A 16,296-nucleotide genomic window follows, 5' to 3' on the forward strand; every position below is an offset into this window, starting at 1 on the left:
AGTTCAGGGACCCATTATCAGAGGTATCAGAGGTCATGGTAGGTTTCGGAACCAAGCTGTGCCCCCTCCTGGCTGTGTGATCTGAGTTTCCTATTTATCTATTGAATGAAGATGATATTAGTATCTCTCTGCACAAGACTGCTGTAAAAATTAGAGATATCCTATGCCAATGCTCAGGAAATGTTTGATATTTTTTCAAAGTTTATAGCGAAAGAATGAAATATGTAAATTTTGAACAGCATGAAATATAGCAAAAGAGTGAAATATGTAAATTTTGAACAAATACAGACTGCTTTGTTAAAGGTATTCCTTTATATACTAATACATCTATAGAAGAGATTGACCTAAAAGGTTGGACAGGTTGAATATAATAATAGGTTTTTAGAGAGTTTGGAAATGATTAGGAGCCACATGAAAAATTATTTCTGCTATTAAGAGAGGAAAATAAAGGAGGGCACATAATTATATATGCCCTATAATATTAAAACAAAACCACAAAAGGTCATGAATAAGAAAAACATCCAAAAGAAAATGCTCCAGAATTCAATAGGGGTTTTATTATATTATTGAGATCATGGATAATTTTGACCCCCTTGCCTAACTTAATCTTCCAAAGCATTTGTATATTGGTTCTCTGACTTTTATAATAAAATATTCATAGAAAAAGAAGAGGTCTGATTATTTTTGACTCATAATCATACTAAATTACTGCTGTGGGTGTTCACGAAAACATGTTCATCTCTGGTGGGTTACGTCCCGTAACTAACCAGCTCATTGCACAATGGATTCCAGGCGCACCACCTGTCAGACAATGAATGAGTTAAAAAATCTACTTGTGTGACCTCCTGGAGTGTTTCTTAAATTCTTGCATTAAAAGACAAGCTAATTCTACTGTATTGAATTTGTGGTAGACAGCATCTTAAAATGAATGTGTTTCTCAGTGCTAATTGTTACAGATCTCAATTCAACTGTATAATTTTTGTATAATCCCGTTTATCTAAGAATGAACTGATCTGTATCCACACCAATTCTTTAAGGCAGTTTAAGGTTTATACCATTGTGCGTGTTTCTTAGAATGCCATTCTGAAGATCAGTTTATACAGGAAGTCAATGCCTTCCCCAATTGTAAGTGACAAATCCAAATAATGTCAAATATGTCTTATAGTGTGGGTTCTGTTAAAAGAGCTGCCCCCAGACGGTGAAAAGCTGGATGTTCAAAGCATGTGTTCTGCCAACACTAAACAATGATCCTTTAGCAACATCAGCCTAATGAATGTTAATGGAATCCTTCTTTGACACCTCTCATGAATGGAAATCTAACAGTTTACTCAGTGATGGCTCTAGAAAGAGCAAACTACCACCGAACACAATGGAAAAAGCTCATATTTAATTTCTGCATGGAAATAATTAAACTTAACTTTAAATGAAAGTCAATTCTTCGAGAAAATTATGTTGCCAGCACTCATTCTTGATCATTCATTTATTAAACAAATATTTTTGAGTGACTCTTAAGCACTAGGCACTCACTATCCCAGTTATTGGAAATACAAATATGAATAAAACCTTGAGAAACTTATTACAGTCTAACGGGGAGAGACACGCACGAAGAGATGATTATAAAGCAATGGGCTAGGCAGTGAGAAAGATGTGGAAGCAGTAAGAGGCACCACAATGCTTGCTGACTGACTGAATGACCGCATAATAGAACCTCTGGCACGTTCTCTACAATTCTTTGCATCGAAGCACATTTTATGCCTCCTAGCTGAGGTGTAGTCTCTACAATAAAGTTGGAAACCACTAAGACAATCACATGGTAAGCTTTGCGTTCTCTCCTTAAAACTGCTAAATCACAATTTCATTCTAAAATTTCACAATGGTTCAGTATAAAACAATACCAAAGGCCATGTGTTGGCCTAGATCCTGTGTCAGCTGATCTGGAACATTTTGAACAAAATGACTGAATTTTTATTGTTCATAATTAACCCCCTGGAATTTTATTTATGGTGATTTTCCTCTTTGCCATAATGTCTTAACCAGTTCTTCATGCAGATGTAAGCACACAGATCATCCAGCTGAATCATCTGCATTCTCTGCATAAATAATCCTAATTTACTCTTGAACAAACCCACACCATTTTTAATTTCAGTCATTTTTCTATTAGTGGGAGCCACAATGAAAATTTACAGATTCATATGATATGAATCATTTCTAGATATTGATATTTTCATGTTAAGAGAACACTGTTATCTATGTGAAGAATGAAGATGGACTGTACACATCCTAATCAATTGCTCTATTTGGCATCTTGATACCAGTCTTTGCTCAAGCTCCCCAATGTCCAGCCTATTAACCATCTATTCCCACAGACTGCAAAACCTAGTTTTTCTACCAATTTTGTAGATGAAATGTGAATGCCCTAAAGGAAAGAGCCTTCGCCAAGGTTCGCTCTGCCATCGCTCCACTTGGAGGGTCAGCATGTGCAGGGCGCAGGGTAATGCCCGTAACACCCGCTGGCTGCTGGAGCTGCTTATCTGCAACCTGGATGACACGGAATGTGGCTGCATACCCCAAAGAAAGTATAAAAAGAGCCGTTGAGTCATTATCTGACAACTTTAGTCAAGACTCTTTAATGTCATTTTAGACAATTCTCACAAGATCAAGTTAGAAGCAATGCATTAGAAGAAGGCACCCTGAGAGCATGAGGATGTGATAGAAACAAACACAACTAAAAGCAGACAAGATCCGAAAGAGCACAGAAGTCTATTACAGCACCAACCAATAATGAATATTCATTTTAATTAAGTCAAGAAGAAAAGATAAATTACATTTCACAGGCTTAATGTGGCAGAGGCATGGGCAACCAGTTCGGAAAACACTTCCAGTATTATTTAATGCTGGCACTCATACATGATCTAATTTTGATAATTCAGAAAACTGAACTACGGGAAATGCAATATCCAACAATGCTGGAAAAACTTGTGGTGTCCCTTTTACAAACTTGCACTGGCTTGTGTTCGACTGCCTTGAGTCTCTTCTAAATCTAGAGTTCCTTCTAGATTCAATTTCCCTAAACTTAGCTTCAATACACTGGGACCACAGCAGAGACCCTCAAACCTGCCTCTTACAGTGGGGCCCTGCTTCCCAAGGGTATGGTAACAAGAACTGCAGGCAGATCATTGTGCCTCCAAAAAAGGATCAAAACAACCCTGTTGAGCCAAAGCTCAAGTCAGGAGATGCTTAAAAGAGTGGCAAGGTGGGGAAATAAATTCAGCCGAGGTCCAGGGCGGGGGCACGATCTGCAGCAAAGGGAGCAGGGCAGAGGGGAGTGCCTAACATCTCTCTGCTCCAGAAGGCCCTGTCAAACACTTCGTCTAAGACTTGACAGTTGACATTTGTCAACCCTACATCTTTTTTCTTTTAGCATCTCTTTTTCCCTAAGCAGATTCCTCAAAGCCATACGATGCTCTCCTCTTCAAAGCTCTAAGGAGGCCCACCAGGTCCTCTATAAGGGAAGTTTTGTTAGGAAATTATCAAAAGGCAGGCTCATATAAATGACAATGCTGGAGGCGGACCAAAAGGAGAACAGCAGGGCAAACTCCAGCAACTCTGAAGTTATTCTATAACTTGCTTAAGAAAACAGAGATTAATTATGATACAATTAAGGAAATACGACGAGAGTTCAAGTGCTGGTAACTGTCTTGCATTTCTCAATATTGTTTACTGTTGTTTTCATATAATCAGCTGCAACATTATTTAACAGGCATAATTGATTAAACCTACCTTCTGAGTGGCTTCTTTTTTCTTTTTATCCTCTTTCTTCCTTTTCTTGTCTTCCATTAACTGTTCTTCCCTTTCTTGCTCCTTCTCTCTGTTAAAGTAATGTCACACCAGAAGGTTACACAGCTGTATTTGTAGCAAATCGAACACTTGTAGATGGTGTGCAAGGCAACGTTTCATCTCTGTGACTGACTGAGCAGAACACAGTATTTTACTTAAACTAGGAGGAGGATGTACAAAATTCACCATTTAATTACCCCTGCATTTTGGTTTGTAACCCTTTTTGCAAAACATGACATTAAGTTTGGTTTCAAAGAAGTCTATTAAAGTGAGTTTTTATGACATCTTCCTAAAATACACACACATACACACAATATTAGTTTATTTAAACTCAGCAAAGAATCTAGTGTGAATATATGACAACATCCAGTTGGCTTCTGGCAATATTCCTCACAAATAACACCGAATATATTAATTCAATTATGGTACGCAGGTATTTATTATAATTTAGGTTTTCCCATGACATCTTGACATCTTCAGAGTGGTTAACACAACACTCTATGTTCTATATCTTGTGTTTTTAAGGCAGGTACCAAGTGTCCTATATATCCATGTATTTGTTTATTGAATGAGTTCACAGTTGCATCTTCTGAGCATATCTGAATTAGGACAATCAGGTTTTGCTCCTCCCAATCAAAATATAAATAATACACGATAATAAACATTCTAGCTGAGGAAATGTGCTGAATCTTAAGAAATTAATGTAATTTCTTAAAATGTAATTTATACCTCACATTTAAAAAGTAACTTTAAAATGTAATATTAATTCTAATATATTACAGAATATATTCTAATATATATAGAAAGCTGCCAACTTTCACTGTATTTATCAACTAAGAACACATCAGCAAGCACTGGTGTAACTTCAAAGCTCAAGGCAAGAGACCCCAGAAAGTATGCTTATTGAATTTCAGAACAAGAAGGAGAACTGGAGATCTAGTTCCCAAGTCCCCAAAGCATTCAATAGATACTGCCTGCAGTACTTGTGATTTTAGGGGATCAATACATCAAATCCGTGGTTTCACAGAAATCATTGAGAACAAGGCTAAGTTAAAAGTCAGACAAGCTAAAGAAAAATGTTAAGTAAACATTTGCAGATGTGGCAAAAATTGCAAAGATGGTTCCTGAAGGACTCACGCTGGGGGAGTGGAAATCACTCGACCACTAGAGAAAGTCCTGGGGACCAACACTGAGGCACGCTCTCATGAAAAGGCAATTAATTAATGCTTTACTTATAGAAAACAAGGACTAAAACTACTAAAACAACAACAACAACAACAGCAACAACAAGAGTTTCATCTACATGCCAAGTTTCCAGTGGCTCTGTCCACATTCACAAACGTGGGTTTTTCTCCTCTTGTACCTCTGGGCATAAATACACAAAAGCCTACATGGCACAGTTCACACTCTAAAGGTAACTTGCATGAAAACTTCAAAAACATAATCAAAGAAGGGATTTTACTGAATTCTCCTTAGGTTTAGAGCTGGATTTCTTTGGAGTCAGATAACGCCTATCAGTCTCAGTGTGGAGCCCTTGGTGAAAATCCACTTGCAGCCGTGCATTACTTTAAGAAAATGGATTTACGAAAATTGGCAAGATGGATGTTGACCATCTAAGGTAGGTTGACCACAGATCCTGTTATATTTGGCTCCTAGAGCCTCCTGCTTCCTCTGGCCGCAAGTGGAAGGAGAACATGGGGTTCTCGGGACCCAGTTACTGTAACTTAGTTTCCATACGTTAAAGTGCCACTGACTATAGAAAGAGAGCAACCACAGTCCGAATATCTCCTATTTAATATTTGATCCTTTAAAAAGCATTGAGTTGCAATTTTTCTAAATCTCTTCTAAAATTAATAGTTTATTTTAAAAATGCAGTGTAAAAAAAAAAAGCAGTAAGTCTTTAATGAGACACATTCTTAAAAAACAACTAACCTTTTCAAATATTTTTTCCTATAAACAGGTAATTCAGGGAAAGGGACTGAAATTCATGTTCACTACAAGCAGATTTATTTCCAAAACAAATATTTTTCAAAGCTTTCCAGGAGACAGGCTGTGCTTTCACCCTGATCTTTTACCACGTATTCTGGCAGAATTGAGTCGTCTCTTTACATTTCACTTCCTTAGGAAGAATTTATTTTCCCAAACCAAACCTAACTTAAAAACCTGCCATTCACTTAATGATGGAACAAATAGTGTGCGGTTCACCTTCTGACTCAGTTCTGCTCTATCTTGGCTGCACGTTGACATCGTTTGGGGAGCTTGCGAAGTCAGAGCCTAAGCAGTGTGAAGAGGGCATGCAGGCAGGGACGGCATCTAGGTGGTACTGATGCGAGACTGGTTATATACAGGGGGACTGATCAATAAATAAATATATTAAGGATAATGACAGGCAGATTTTCAGTGTTGAAAAAGGAGTTATGAAAATGAAAAGAGAAAAATCAAAAGAATCCTGTGGAGTTGGACCAATCAGTTATTGGCAGGAACTCATGGTTTTTAATATACTATGAGCTACCTGCCTGTTAATCACTTAGCTGTCTTGTTATCAGATCAACTGTCGCACTATCGCAGTTCTTGTGTTCATACAGCCCTTATTTTACTTAATTGTGGCCCCAAAGTGCCAGCTTGGTGATGCTGGCAATTTGAATATGCCAAAGAAAAGGCACAAAGTGCTTCCTTTAAGTGAAAAGGTGTGTATAGGTAAAAACAGTACATATAGGATTTGGTACTATCCATGGTTTCAGGCATCCATCCACTGGGGGTCTTGGAACATACCCCTCGTGCAGAAAGGGGGACTACTGTGTGCGTAGTCTTACACACACACTCTCTCACTCTCACCCTCTCTCTCTCCCTCTTTCTCCCCATCCCTAGTTCTATTACTGAGAGGGCTTGGGAACAACCAACCACCAAATAGCAATGAACACATCTAGTACCCAGATTGTGGCTTCTAACTACCATTCTTCACTAAAAAACCCAGAGTTCTTTGGAAAAAGAATTAATCTGGGGGCCAGGATAAGGAGAGCACATGATGAACCTTAAATGCCTGCTTGCAAAGCAAGGAAATGTTTAACAAATGACAGATGTGTCAAATGGTCACAGAGGCCAGTTTGAAGGGGCTCCTACAAGCTAAATCTGGGATGTATTAGCATAAACATAAATAATGATAGTAACAGATTATAAGCCATTGGATAAAATAGGAGAATATTAGTCCAAACAGACAGAAATAAGTAGGAAAATAAATCGATGTTCTTGTTTTTTAGAAAACTATGTGGAATATTCACATCGTTTTAAAGTGTCTCCTCATAAAAATATACTTATTAACTAGAAAAGAGAAAAGAAGCCTGGCAGATACCACCTTCATCAAGTAATCCACACGAACATCATCAGTAATGGGACAAACTGAAATTCTGAGTTACCTGATAGGATGCTATGAGAACACAGCACCACTTTTATGAAACTGCTTTCAAATAAGTATAACTTAAATATCACCATGAGAAAACAGACAATCCCAAATTGAGAGGCATTTTATAAAAATAACTGGTTTGCAATCTTCAACAGTTTAAAGATTCATAAACGTCACGGAGATTGGCAAACTGTTCTAAACAAAAAGACACTAAAGAGACACAATAACCAAATGCAAAGTGTGATCCTTTTGCTATAAAAGACATTAAGGGGGCAAATGTCAAACCGTGAGTAGGGGCTGAAGGTTAAATGACAGACAGTAATGTATTAGTGTTAATTTTTTTTTATTTTGTTGGCTGTATTGTGGTTATGTACAAGGATATTCTTATTTTTTTTTTACAAATAAGCATTAAGATTGCAGGTGATAGGACATCGAGTCAGCAGTTTATTCTTAAATGATTCAGAAGTAGTTTTTTTTAAAAAATCATACTTGCAACTTTAAGTACAAGATTGTCCCCGCTCATCCCAAAAAAGATCCAAAAGACAAACATCAACAAAACCATTACCTAGACAGCATCCCAGATCAATTACATAGAAAAATCTCTGAGGATTTTTTTTAAAAGCACCCCCATCCAGGTGGTCCTACCATGTAGCTAGGACTGAGAACTACTGCTCTAAAATTTTGTATTTAAGCCTAAACTTTAAAATATTATCTATTTATACCTCAAAAATCAAACCACTCTTACAGCAACCAAATACAAATGCCAGGTGACTAGGCAGGTCCTACTTAACCATAACTGCTTCTAAGTGTGAAAGCAGGAAAAGTCATTCATATTTTTCCCATCTCTAAGTCCACAGCTAGATGCAAGTGCAAACAGTGTAATCTAGAATAAATCCAGAATGGTAAAAAGCCAACCTGCTCTTAAGGATGTCTAAAGTCAAGAAAACACAACAGTGTTTTCTTCTTCTTTTTAAATGACCGTTAGTTAGTTCCAAGATGTACAAGTGACTTGTTTATTGAGAAAGGCAGTACTTGAATAGAGGAAATATCCAATATTTGCCTGAGCTGAGGCAGAGCAAGAATCCTTTTCTGTACACAAGTTCAGAACACAGACGAACGATGCTGACAGCCCAAAAAACCTTCTTCATCACACGGCCAAAGCCTCCAAGGGTCCAAGACCGTGCAAGGAAGTAAAGAGAGTCAGATCTAGGTGACCACTCCCTAGAGCTGACACTCAAGGACACTCATAGTACAGTTCCAACTTCCACCTTTTCCCTTCATCCATCCTTCATACCTGACATAAACACCTTCCTCCTTCCTTTTTGTTGCCAGTCACATCTTACCCTGTTGTCAAGTTTTGGCTCAACATTCATCTGCTTCAAGGAAACCTCCCCTGACAAATCCAATTCACGAGAAACATGCCCTCCTCTGTACACCCACTACTCCAGCCCTGCCTCTTGCCCGGCCCTCGAGGAGTCCCAAGGCAGATGCTGGCAGTCACGGGCAGCATCAGAGCACATGCAATGACTTTTCTGTTGCGTGGCTGCTTTGAGCGGGGCTCTGGGAAGCAGAGACTGGTGAGGGGGCTCCTGTGTTTCATTTCCCTTCTACCAGGAGGCCCAGGAAGTGATTCGTTCCTTTAACAAAGGTTTACCGGGAACGAAACATGAGCCAGGCACTTTTCTAAGTGCTGGAAACACAGCAGGAACAAAAGCTCCAGTGTGGGAGAGAGACAACCAAGTAAGATACACAACAAAGTACATGTATAACATATGCATTTCAGGTGGCAACAAGTGCCCCAAAGAGACCGGGTTGGGTAAGCTGATGGAGAATGACAGGCAGGGGAGAGGGCGCCATCATACATGTGATGGTTAGAGAAGGCTTCTCGGATGGGGTGGCCTATGAATGGAAACCCGCTGAGGCAAAGGACATGCGGATGTCTGGAAGCGGGCAGAGAGGGAACGGCAAATGTAAAGGACTGAGACTGGTGTGCCTGGCAAGGAGGCTGGAACAGGAGGTAGGGAGAAAGTGCTGAAAGGTTTAAGACAAACTCCCTCACGACTATAGAGAGTAGACAGGTAGAAGGGGCCCTCCTTAGAGTAACTGCGTTTTTCAAATTTACCAGGACACATTTTCTGACAACTGAATAAGAAACCAAACTGGCACCAGGATACACACATACACAACAGACACTTCAACATCTCTGTTCTCAGCTCCAATCTCAGCCTGCGTCTCTCCTCAGGTATCAATATTTCAGAGGCTCCTGCTTCTGTCCTCACAGGTGACTGGCAGGCCTCCCTCAGAGCACTCAGCACACTGTAGGACAGTGAGCTGACATTTGCTACTGATGAAGTCCCTGAACACATGGGGCTGACCTTACTCTTCTTTGATATGTACTGAGCACAAATACCAGGAACACAGTAAGCCCTCCATGTAAATATTACAGAAATGGGCTATTACAGACTGAGTGACACTTCTCGATCCCTCTCAGGGAACAAGGTATTGACGAGAAAAGCTTCAGAACAACTAGTTAAACCATTTAACAAACATACACTGAGTTACTACCACGTGCCAGGCACTGATCTTAGCACTGGGGATGTAACAGTGTGTAAAAGAGAGAGTTCCCGCCCTTGACTGCCATTCTGGATGGGAGGTAGCCAAAACAAACACGTAAGGCCAGAAAATCATTATGCATGCCATGAAGAGAGTAAAGCTAAGAAAGTGAATAGAGAGTCACCAAGAGGGAAGGGACAGGGAAGAAGATAGGTTCCTTTACCTGAAAGGTTCACCAACTCCTGAGGGACTGACGTCTGAGTAGAGATCTAAATGAAGAAAACTATCTGAGAAATGAGTGACTGACCAGGTGGAGGGAATAGTTAAGTAGAAGGCTTGCTCCCGAGCTGGAGAAGTGCATTGGCAGAAACTGGGTAAAGGCCACATGGAATCTCTGTGTGTTAGTTCTTACTAGTGCACGTGAATCTACAATGATCTCAATAAAAATTTTAATTGAAAAAAAAAAGCGCCTCTAACATTGATTCCTCTTTTAGTCATCTGTTTACATTTTTTTCAAAGACTTTTACTTTAAACAATTTTTTAAATAGCTCTTTATAAAAGTCACTTGAGTCAAAAAGAACCTTAGAAATCGTTTAGTCCTGACATTCATAGATATGTATTTCCAAAAATATTCTAGAATCAAAACTTCACCCCTAACATGTCCAAACTGTTATAGTTTTACCAATCAAGATTCCGTGCCTTAAGTACATTAGATATATAAATATGATATCATAGGCATATTTAAAATGTTCCTCCACATAATTCATAACGTAATTCTTTTACTAAGAATGTCAGTGACATAATAGTAACAGAAGCTATGATGTGACTTTGTGGAGGACACGTGCATCAGCTTAGCCTACTCCAATTCCAAGCCCCTTCTGGTCTACTTCCCAAACTCCCTCATAACTGTAGAGTCTGAGATGGGATTTACGTTCTACCAATAAATTGTGCTCAAGTGTGACGTTAACAAGAAAGGGACAGGGTGGAGGGCATCCACCTCCCAGGGAGCATGGCAGAGACCATGCAGTCCTGGGGTGGACCCCTGTAACAGTGGTTGCCTGGATGTACAGGAAGAGGAAAAGGCTCCTGTGGGGCCCCCAGATCCGTGGTGTGGTTCCCAAGGATCTGTGAGACAGCGTCACCATTTAATAGATCCCCGACACCAGTGAGAATGAATGCTACTATCTGCACACTAAGAACTCAGTCCAACACAGAGTTATATAGTTTCCAAATCACATCTAATATATGTGACTCGTACAGCATTTATTTTCTTAAAAGACAATTGGTAATCTTGGTAATTTATAAAGCAGTAAGAAAATAACTAGACACAAAACCATTAACAATCATAACCAATTAAGGGCTGATATCACACATATATTTGGGGTGAGGAAAATGAACAAAAGAAATACAATGAAAAAAGTAAAGTGCTTGAAGTATCTATTTAGAATGTTTTTAATTAAAAATGTAAAGATAGTATATTAGAACATATTCATTCAGGCAGAAGAAATTACATAGGAGGGTACTCCAAATAAATGTGTTGGATTTGTTCTTAACATTTTTTCATTTGCTGGATCTGACTGAGGGAATTTAATAGGCTGCTAATGTAATTTGCACATGATATCAAATTAGTAGATAAGGCCAAATAGCACTGAAGCATAAAAATCATTCTAGCACTGAGTGGCCCATAGAAAAAAAATTCAACACGGCTCCTTCTACATAAGGGTTATCTTCCCATATGAAGCTGTGTAAAGCAATGCTTCTCAAACTTTAACAGGAATCTTGTTAAAATGCAGATTCTTATTTAGTAGATGTGGGTTGAGACCTATCTCCATTTCTAATGAGCTGCTGATCCCTGGACTTTACCTTGAATAGCACAGATTTCATACACTTGGTTGTTTCTTTCTAAGAAAATATAGAATTGTAGTCATTCCTCCAAGGATAAATAACCTTTATGCATATCAAGCTTATGCCTTGTTATGCCCATCTGTATTTTAGTGCCAAATTACAAGGTAATCTTTATGACAATATATTAAAAGGCAATTAAAGAACTCATATAGCACCAAATGTACACAGGATTCCATTCAAATGACATTAGGAATAGCTAGGACCAAATCTGTGCATGCAAAAAAAAAAATGTGATGACAGCAAATGTTAGGCATCAATAGTTGAAAAGTACCATCACCTGCATGCAGATGTCAGCGATGTCAAGCATGTAAAGAATGCAAGTTTCACAATCAATGAAATATGACAATAAGACTTCTGCACACCCAGCCTCCGACTCTAAGCGTCTCACAAATTTCCCACTTTCTCTATTTTGAGGCACATGTAAGAAATGGGTTTATTTAGAATTACTCAAACCAAATAAAGTAAGATAATATATTTAAAAGAACTCTATTTCATTTTCAGAAAGTCCATGTGGCAAAAGTTGTAACCAATGATTTAGGGGATTTTTCCCTGCAAAGAACTTTGGGGTTAAGAATGGTGCCTGAGGAACATCTAAATTGAAATCCCTCTCCTTAAGCCTATGTACTCTCGCCAGACAGCCCAACAATCTCTAACAAAGGAAACGCCTGACCTCCCATCGCAGTACAGCTATGCACTTACCTTAGAAAGTGTCTCCTTAAAGCTCCTACTCACTGGTCCTAAGCCTTCCTTTTCAGACTGCAAAGAACAAGTCTTCTAAATATTTGCAGTTATCCATCACACACCCCTGAGGCATTCTCACCTGGTTTTCTACTCCCCTCACCACTGGGGTCATTAGCCCCTAAAAACATGTTCCAGTTTGTCTACACTCATCCAAGCTTGGGCAAGGCAGTAGCATGCAGAGAAGACCTACCACTTCACTGTCCCAGATAATATACCAATGCCCATAATGTCAAAGAACCCATTTGCCTTCTTGGAAATCACATCTTCTTGAGTTATAGCCATCTAACATAGCACCGCTAAGTCACTTCTCCACGCCCAAGTGCAAGATCTTACATGTAACTCTATTAATGCTCTGTGTGCCAGACTGTCTGTCAGCCTGGAATCACCACCTCCTACAGTCTTCCCTGCATTGCAGGAAAAGACCTAGAACTACATTTCCCAGAATCCCATTTTCCATTTGTTCTGGGTTAGACACTGCCAACCAGAGGCACCCACTTGAGATTCGGAAGGCAGAAGAGAGGTTAACGCTCTTTGAAAACAATTGCAAGCAGACACACAGGCCATCAGTAGACAGGATTTCTCACTTTTATAGTAGCTTCCAGATGAGCTAAAGCCATACTGGAATTGCAGGCAGCTGAGATCACTGCTTTCCTGAGAACCTGGCACTCGACTTCGTCAACAATGACAGTGGCCTCCTTGAATCCGCTCCACCGCCCAGACTTTCTAATGGTTGTCTGAGCCTTTAACTCTCTATATTATAACCTTTCCTTCTTAAAAGATATAATAGAATCTACAAAAAAGCTACCAGAATAATGACTTTAGCAAGGTTGTAGGATATAAAAATCACATATAAAATCACATCTATGTATTAGCAACAAACAATCAGAAACTGAAATTTTAAAAAATCCTATTTACAGTAACATCAAAACTTATGAAGTACGTAGGGTAAATCTGACAAAAAAATGTGCAACTGCCGCACAATGACAACTATAAAACGTTGCTGAGAAAAATTTAAAAACCTAAATTAGTTAATAGATATATTGCACTTATGGAAGGCTCAATATTGTTAAGATATAAATTCTCCCAAAATTAATTTATAGATTCAAAATAGTACCTATGAAAATCCCAGCAGGACTTTTTATTTGTAGAAACTGACAAGCTCATTTCAAAATTCGTAATGACCTAGAATAGCTAACAACTTTTTAAAAAGAACAAAGTTGTAGGACTTATACAACCTGACACCCAGACTTATTGCAAAGATACAGTAATTTAGACAGTATGATTTAGGCACCGAGATATAGACAAAAAGTTCAATGGGAGAAAATACATTCCAAAAACAGATCTACACGGGATGGACAGCTTTTTTTCAAAAAAGGTACCAAGACAATCCAGTGGAGAAAAGACAGTCTTTTCAACAAATGGTATGGAAACATCTGGATAGCCATATGTAAAAAAAGAACCTTAAATCTCTACCTTGTACTATCTACAAAAATTAACTCAAAATGGATCGTAGACTTCAATATAAAACCTAAAACTAGAACAAATCAGGAAAGATGTTTTCTAGGAGAAAGTCTTTGTGACCTTGGGTTAGGCAAATTATTTCTTAGATACACTACCAAGAAGTACAATCTATAAAAAGAAAAAATTGATAAATTTGACACATCAAAATTAAGGACTTCTGCTTTTCAAAAGATACTATTACAAGAATGAAAAGAGCTGCGGACTGGGAAAAAATATTTGTAAACCACATATCTGGTAAAGAATTCTGCGCACAGTGTAAATATACACATGCCTTATTGTTAAAGTGGATTTCGCTAACCAATGTCACCATGAAAAAAAAGAAAGAATTCTGTCTAGATATATACCTTATAAAGAACTCTCAAAACTCGGTAGTAAGAAAACAACTCAATTTTTTAAGTGGGCAAAAGATTTGAACAGACACTTCGCCAAAGAAAATATAAACAGAGCAAATAAGCACATAGACAGATATTCAACATTATCAGTCTTAAGAAAAAACAAAGCCACAATGAGATGCTACCCCATGCATATTTATTAGAATGTCCAAATATATATATATATATATATAAATATAAAAACCTGGCCATATCAAGTTTTGGCAACTAGAACTCTCATGCTGGGAACATAAAATGGTACAACCACTTTGGAAATGTTTAGCAGTTTCTTAAAGTTAAACATACACTTACCATATTGGACCCAGCCATTCCAAGCCTACGTCTACTGCGAAGACTTCTAAATGAATACTCACAGTAGCTTTATTTGTAATAGCTGAAAACGGGAAACTACTCAGATGTGCACCAGCAGGTGAGTGGATAAATAAGTCGTGGCACAGCACACAATGAACTACTACTTGGCAATCAGAGGAATGAACTATTGATACGCACGACATGATGAGCCTTAAAACAATTGTCCTGAGGGAAGACACCAGACTAAAGTGTTGTCTGTTCCACTTGTATAAAATTCTAGAAAACGCAGACTAATCTATAGTGACACAAAGAGATCAGTGGTTTCCTGGGGGTTGGGGAGGGGCTGGGAATGGTGGGAAGGATGACTGACAAATGGGCACAGACTCTGGAGATAAAAGATACATTCGTTTTCTCTTGTATACATAGTTCAACATTTAGTGTCTACTGAACACTTCAAATATAAGCTGTTTATTATATGTCAATTATACGTCAATAAGGGGCTAAAAGAAAAAGGATAATAGGAAAAAGAAATCTTCCCTACATGGAATACCTTGAATGGCTTGTTTTCCTGTCGGCCCTGACTAATATATACCAGTACAAATGAGATCTCTTTTATCAGTTGAAATTTCACCCAAGGTGTGCACACTGTTCCCTAACATGGCAAATCATTAAATCGGAGCTTATGCGTAGATAATGTTCCTACAATGAGTATAAAGTTTCATTTTTAAATGCAATGAAGCCTCCTGTGAAAGAAAGCTTTCTAATTCAAATGTTTGAATTTTTAGACCTTTACCTTTCCATTTCATTGCTCAGGATCCCCATAAACTACAGGCATCTTCACTGGATTTTCTCATGAGGTTTCATTAAATTGGAAATGTCTACATGGCGTGTTTGTGTTGTAACTCAGAATCAAATCCGCTATTTTCTGAACTATTCTTGTAGTTTTGCTTGCTTTACACCAAGCTTCTGCAAGTTCAAAGAACCCCTTAGGTTTTACCGTGCTAAGATTTGGTGAATAAATCTCCCATCTTACTCCTGAAAGTACTTCCCCATATACTACAATTAGTATGCAAGGCTCCTAAAGGCAGTCTGGAATTAGGAATAGTTTTATAAATATCCAAACGGGCTAAAGAACAGCATCATACTCTAATATTTATATCCCGGAACCACTAAAAACTATGCTTAAACCTTAAGGGCCAGACAAACCCACAAAAGCCAGAGAAGCGCTCTCTACCCTTCGCGTGCAACAGCGAAGAAAGCGAGGAGAAACGAAGGCCAGCGGTCTGCGCCAGGGCTTTGGAAATCCACGGACAGTGATGAAATACAGTTCCTCAGCCGAAAAGATGTTTATCAATCAGAATCCATAGTTGTGAGGCCCATGTTATTTGGAAGAACTGACAACTTATCAACAGTAGAGTGGGGCTGCTTTTGTTTTCACGTACCTTCTCCCCCTTCTTTGCCTGCTTCCACACATGGGCCAATGCAATTATTATATTAAAAGAATAAATAATAATAACTGACATCTGAAATGAACAAGATTGTTAGCAATTTAACCAAAATTACATTAAGCTGAAACTCCATTAAAAGGCGATTTTAAAGCAACTAAAGCGTGACATATGACTGTAAGGTACGTGGCATCCATGTGCAAAGAGAGGC

At 38.5% G+C, this 16,296-nt stretch overlaps 1 protein-coding gene across 6 annotated transcripts in view; it reads right to left on the minus strand.

The window, feature by feature from the left end:
- TNRC6B (trinucleotide repeat containing adaptor 6B) overlaps positions 1-16,296 on the minus strand; it is a 204,143-nt gene that overhangs the window by 55,062 nt on the left and 132,785 nt on the right. For all 6 annotated transcript variants that reach the window (XM_039863399.1, XM_039863401.1, XM_039863400.1 and 3 more), the window contains one exon: positions 3,781-3,868. In XM_039863399.1, coding sequence (XP_039719333.1) covers positions 3,781-3,868 — 88 coding nt within the window. The remainder of the gene's footprint in view (positions 1-3,780; positions 3,869-16,296) is intronic.

This window comes from Pteropus medius, unplaced genomic scaffold (genome assembly GCF_902729225.1).
Source record: "Pteropus medius unplaced genomic scaffold, Ma_sr-lr_union100, whole genome shotgun sequence".
NCBI classification, from domain to species: Eukaryota; Metazoa; Chordata; class Mammalia; order Chiroptera; family Pteropodidae; genus Pteropus; species Pteropus medius.